Source organism: Hibiscus syriacus, unplaced genomic scaffold, assembly GCF_006381635.1.
Source record: "Hibiscus syriacus cultivar Baekdansim isolate YM2019G1 unplaced genomic scaffold, ASM638163v2 tig00111840_pilon, whole genome shotgun sequence".
Classification (NCBI taxonomy): domain Eukaryota; kingdom Viridiplantae; phylum Streptophyta; class Magnoliopsida; order Malvales; family Malvaceae; genus Hibiscus; species Hibiscus syriacus.
In genome coordinates this window covers 324,573-330,931 of record NW_024063195.1, presented here as the reverse complement: position 1 = coordinate 330,931, position 6,359 = coordinate 324,573, and the positions used below count along the sequence as shown (strand labels likewise).

The 6,359-nt window shown below is 36.7% G+C and overlaps 2 protein-coding genes across 2 annotated transcripts; one reads left to right on the top strand and one right to left on the bottom strand.

The window, feature by feature from the left end:
• Nucleotides 1-1,835: 1,835 nt before the first annotated feature.
• On the bottom strand, nucleotides 1,836-2,219 carry LOC120171964. Its single transcript, XM_039179553.1, has one exon. It carries the CDS (start codon nucleotides 2,217-2,219, stop codon nucleotides 1,836-1,838), a length of 384 nt encoding a protein of 127 aa, XP_039035484.1.
• A 3,404-nt stretch (nucleotides 2,220-5,623) lies between these two features.
• Nucleotides 5,624-6,157, top strand: LOC120171958 (mini zinc finger protein 2-like). Its single transcript, XM_039179551.1, has one exon. It carries the CDS (start codon nucleotides 5,704-5,706, stop codon nucleotides 6,019-6,021), a length of 318 nt encoding a protein of 105 aa, XP_039035482.1. The 5' UTR covers nucleotides 5,624-5,703; the 3' UTR covers nucleotides 6,022-6,157.
• Nucleotides 6,158-6,359: the final 202 nt, after the last annotated feature.

The window sequence follows — 6,359 nt, the reverse complement described above, 5'->3', positions numbered from 1 at the left end:
ATATTAAAAAAAATAATAATTTTTCCTAAGAAAATAATTTAAATAAAACAATATGTATTTTTTTTTGTTTTTATAAGTAAGATATTTATTTATTTTTAAAATACCAGAATAAGACATCTAGTTGCTTTAAGACTGCTCTTTTCTTGGTATTAAAAATAAATAATTTATTGTTTAAACAAATATATATATTTATATGACTAATACGAAAATAATAATAAAATAATAATTAAAGTAATAATTTAAATATATTGAAAAATAAAAGACAATAATAAAAATAAAATGCAAATAAATAGTAATTAAATAAAATTAAACAACAAGATTAAAATGTAAATTATCAAAATTAATGAACATAATTCGAATTATTTTAAAAATATAATTACTAATACTGTAATTATTCCTTAATTATTAATTAATGATTAAAATAATAATTATTAAAATTAAAGGCTCTAACTCGAATAAAAAAAATCTAAGTGCTAATAATGTAATTTAGCCTTATTTAATTAATTTGGGTTAAAATATAAATTATAAAAATTATAAGGGACTAATCATATTATTTTACCAAGAATATATTAATTTAGTAACTAAAATATAAATTATTGAAATTATAGAATACTAAAATGAGTAGTTATCCTAAATATTATATAACTAAGATTAATGACTAGATTATAAATAAAACAAAATTAGAATACAAAATTAAAACGTATAAAAAATCACTTAGTGACTAAAATGGAAGTTTATAGAATATGAATGGCCACGAAGAGGATTTACCAATATACAAAATTACGAACGCACCCCTCCCCCAAAACGACATCGTTCGGGGAGGTGTATATAATGCCTAAAACCGGCCCTTTTGGGCCATTTTTTCTTTTTCTCTATTTTGCTTCTCTCTCATTAAAGAGAGAAGCTATGGATATTAAACCTTCGGAAGAAGGCCGACCACCGTTGGCCACTGTTTCCGGCGACGATATCCGCTGCCGGCCACCACTCATGGTGGCCAAAAAATTACAAATATACCCAAAATGAAGCCTTGAACCTTCTAAGGTCGAATTCGACCTTAGTTTTTCCTATAAAGCTCATAATCGGAGTAGATCTACAATAATACCTTCGGTATTTCGAAGGTTTTGGCAGCTCGTAGCGTCTCCGGTCACCGCGTGGTCTCCTCGGTAAGCTCTCTCATTTTTTTTCTTTCTGTTTTGGTTTACTGCTGGTTGTGGGTTCGTGTTTGCTGTTGGTTACCTCGTTTTTTTTTTGGTTGGTTGCTCTTGTTCCTTTCTTTTTTTCTCTTTGCACTTTGCAGGTGCGATGGCTTTTATAGCCATGGAGGTACGCCCTTTGAACCAGTTCCAGTGGGGACTTTCGGTGAGTCACCAAGCTATGGTGGTGACTCACCATAAGGCTTCGACGTGGGGCTGCTTCTGGAGTCTTCAGCAAGGGTTGGGCGTGGCAGAGTCGGAGTGTCGGCAACGGTTGGATGAGGCATCTGGCAGAGGCGGCGCCGCGTGGTCCCTAGGGTTATGATACCCTAGGGTTTCAAGCTGAAACCATCTAGGCCGTTGGATCAAGGTCAGATCTGACGGCTGTAAGCTGAGGCAGCTAGAGCTAAGAAGTGTGAAACCCTAGGGTTTACTCTGTATTCGGGTTGGGTCTCCACTTGGGCTTGGACCTCTTGGATATGGTCTGCAACGGCTTTGGGCTCTGGGATTTGTATATGGGCCTTCTGGGTCTGATTAATTTGTAATATATTTTATTTAATAATAATAATAATATTTATAATAATAATAATAATAACAATAATAATATTAATAAAAAGATGAAAAAATTAATGTCTACATAACCTATCGTGAATCTCCAGCCATCAGACCAAGTCTGTCTTCTTGAAGTATCGACCGTATTGCCTCCGGAGGTTTCTCAAAAATTCTTCCGGCAAAGTCATCCTTTTGCACTAGTTTCGCCATGATATCATCCAACTTGTTTGCTTCTCGTGGAACGTATGACAGTGTTACCGACCAGTTCCCCTCCATTAGCTCCCATATGTGTAGTATCGAAGGTGCTGTTAAACCTTGGTGTCTCCGAGTTAGCATGGAGTGTGCTTCAATATTATCAATCTCGATTGCTATGTTCCTCGCTCTTATTCGTCTGGCATGTTTAAGGCCTTCAAAGACTCCCCACAGCTCTGCCTCGATCACTGAACATATTCCAATGGCTCTGGAGAATCCCATTATCCGTTCACCATTACTGTCCCTAATAGCACCCCCACATGATGCATAACTATCCTGGTGATCCCTCGCTCCATCAGTATTCACTTTGATTCAGTCTTCTGGTTGTGCTTCCTACAGTTTCCTGCATTAGCTGTCTCTAGTGTTCATTATTGTTCTTGTCATGCCCCTGGCTCTTGCGTTTTCCACTTGCATTAATTTTCCTTATTCGAGTATTGGGATGTGTCTTTCATCACCTTGAGAAAAAGTAAATGGGTTTATTTGCTTCCAAATAACCCAAAGTAGTGCGCTGAATAGTAGGTCCCAGTTCTCGTCTTCTTTCACAAAGTAACTTGGCTTCTCTAAGTTGGTTAGTAACCATTCCTTTATGTTCATACTCATAAATTCATTGAGTTTATCGGGTCTTATAAGCCGTTTCCAAATTTCCCGTGCTGGTGGTCGCGAAAAAGATGTTCGATCGATTCCACGCATGCGTTACAAACTTCGCAGCCTGGATTTGTGCTCATATATCGTCTCACTCTCTCCTTATTCGTAAGGATTCTGTCACTTGCGACCAGCCAGAGGAAGATCTTCACTCTTTGTATTCCACTATATTTGGAAATAGAGCTCCATATTTTCTCGGCTGATCCCCTTTCATAGTCTGAACGAATCTCGTATGCGGATTTAACAGAAAATTGTCTATTCGGGTTGCACTTCCAGCCTAGGCCATCCATCGATTATACCTGTTTGGGGGTCATCTTTAACATTAACCTACGTCTATAGTTTGTGGCAGTACATTTTCAAGTAATGGCCACTTCTACGATCTATGTTCGTTTACCATTCCAATTACTGTTATTTCTGGTAGATTCGAAACTATGTTGGCGTCCATCACGTGATCCTTCAAAGGTCCAGTTTCGTTTAGCCACGGATCTCTATAAAAGTTTATTGTTTTCCCATCTCCTATTGTCCAGACCAAACTAGAGCATACATCGCTCCATATTGTGCTGATATTTTTCTATAAACGTGAGCAGTTTCGTCGGTGTATCTCCTCGGGTACACTTCCTTCCCATCTATATTTGGTGCGTAGGACCTGTGCCCATAGCTGATTTGATTGGCGAACAAAGTTAAAAGCCGATTTTCATGAGGAAAGCAGTGTTCTGTTTCTCAAGGCATTTGAATTCCAATCCTCCTTTTATCGAAGGATTGCCCACTGTGTTCCAGTTTACCAAGCTAGTGCCTTGTCGAGCTTCTGTTTTACCCCATATGAATCCGCGAATTAATTTCTCAATTTCATCGCATATTCCTTTTGGGAGCAAGGTCGATTGCATCGTATAAAACGGAATGGCCGTTAACACTGATTTAGCTTGCGTTATTCGACCGGCCAACGATAAACTTTTCGCCACCCATCCACTTAATCTATCTCTTACTTTTTGCACGAGGTGTTGATATGTCTCCCTTGGGACTCGGTTGTGTAATAAGGGTACGCCCAAGTACCTTCCAAAGTTTGTTGTCACTACAAACCACAATGTGAGCTTATGTCCAATATGTTTGATTTTCCACGTTGTTAGAAAAGAACATGTTTGTTTTTGCAAGGCTTATTTTTTGGCCCGAAGCTTCACAAAATTTCTCCAATACTTCTTTGATGTTTGTAACTTGTTCCATTGTAGCTTCGGTAAAGAGCATCATTTCGTCAGAGAAGAAAAGGTGTGATATTGGTGGTCCATTTCGTCCTAAGCTTATCCGCAACCATTCGTGTTTTGCAACGCTCCTTTGGATGGCTTGCGTTAGTTTTTTCATACACGTTACAAATAAATATGGGGAAATAGGGTCTCCTTCTCTTATTCCTCTTGTCGGTTTAAATTGTTCTGATGTTGCCCCATTCCATAAAACTTGTGTCGAGACTGATGAAACACAACGCATGATCAAAAGTCATAAGTTCTCAAGGATTCCAATGTCTTTGAGGGTATCGTCTATAAATGACCATTCTAACCGGTCGTATGCCTTTTCAAGATCTATCTTTATGGCCATGAATCCTTTTTTCATCTTCTTGATTCGCATGGAATGCATAATCTCTTATGATATTATAATGTTTCCCTTGATCGACCTGCCTGGAACAAAGTTGGTTTGATTCTGAGATATCCATTGGGGAATCAAAGGTTTCAATTGATTGACTATTATCTTCGTCACAATCTTATAAAGGACATAATAAAGGCTTATCGGTCTGAATTATCCCGGAATATTTTTTAGAGAGACATTATATAACCCATTCCTACAAGTCTCAAATTATCCCTGGATATTTTTCTTAGAGAGACATTATATAAACCACTTGATCTTAATGTCATACACTTAGGCTTCACATGAGCTTAAGAGTAGGTCACTCACACAATGATATATCTACATGCCAACATATAGAGAGAGACTCGATCAAAGTGACCTGACCCAAATATCAAAAATTATATTAATCACCAAAATCACTGATATGAATCGTTAAGTTTTTCTAACATTCAACCATTCATTAGAAAACATACAACGAAAGATCGTAATAAGCATGGCATGTCGATGGCAAAACATACATAGAAATTACATGAAATCTGATTTCATACACAAGGGAAAAACGTCATTTCACATAACGAAACATACTCCAAATTTAATATAAATTTTCTAAGCTGTAATTTAAGTTATATTAAATCAGCATGCAAAATTTCAAATCAATCAGACATAATTTATGCCTTCAATTAAGCATACAAACATTTTTAAGGACTAAATTGATTTATGGAAAATCATTTTGGTACTAACATGAAAATCATAATTTTCATTTTGTTTGACTCGGTAGTTGGATGTTGGTTTTTTTCCCAAGGCCTAAATTCGATCATATTTTCCTTTATTTCTAAACCAATAAGACAGTGATATGTTTTCTACCACCCTCGACTGTGGTTACCTCGAAAACGGTTGAGTGACCATTTTATAGTTTTTTGAAATTCAATGGTGAAAATAGAAATTTACCCAAACTTTACTGTGAGATGGTGTTGTTTATCCAATAAAATAAAGTTGTTTATTTGCGTAAAGGTTTGGCAAGGCTTACAAATACGACCGGATACTAGCACGTTTATTGATCAGGTAGAGACAATTGTTGTTGGTATTGCATCAATTAACAGAGAAACAAAGCAAATGGCTATTAACATCAGTTTAGGGGGCCACACCATTCTAATTTCGGTTTAAAGCAGCTAAAGCTAAGCTGTTCATTCCATTTAAGACCAATCACTGGTTTTGAAACAAATTAAAAGCTTTTATCATCATTTTAGGGTTTTGCCAGAGCTTAATAGTAATAACTTCTATTACCGGTAAGGGGAAAAACATTTATGAGAAGTAAAAAATTGAAAATAATAATACATGGTGAATGTTATTATATATTATGCCCATAAGAAAGTTTTTCATGTATACCTTAGGGTTAGGGCTTGGCATTGGCAATAACCTTATCCAACACTAAAACTATTGCCTCTCTTTCTATATGTTTGAGGGTTTTGCTCACATTAAGGAGCAGACAATGAGGAAGCGACAAGTTGTAGTGAGAAGGAAGGAGCCAGCAAGAAGCACCACCACAATAAGGAGTGTGAGATATGGGGAGTGCCAAAGGAATCACGCCGCCAGCGTCGGAGGTTATGTCGTAGACGGTTGCCGGGAATTCATGGCCAGCGGAGACGAAGGAACCAGCGGTGCCCTCACTTGTGCCGCCTGTGGCTGCCATAGGAATTTCCATAGGAAGGAAATTGAAACCGAGGTAGTCTCTGAGTGCTCTTCACCTCATAATTCTTCCAATAGAACATAACTATATATTCATATATATAGTTTTGTTAAGTTTTATTTCTAAAGTCTATATAATTGGAAGGTTTTAATTTGTATTATGTATGTTCTTAGTGAAGGAATTAATGATGCTTAATGTTAGGTTTATGTGTTCTATTGAAGTGCAAGACCTATATATGAATAAACCCTTTGTTTTCTGTAAATCTGCTTCAAACCCCATTGGCACCTTATGAAAAAAGTGTTTGAATTTTTCCATGATGATTAAAACCTGTATAAGGGGGGATGAATCATGATGATAATTCATTGATGCCTGCACCAAACAATTAGCAACCTTATCTTCTGACAGTAAAGGCAGAAATCGAT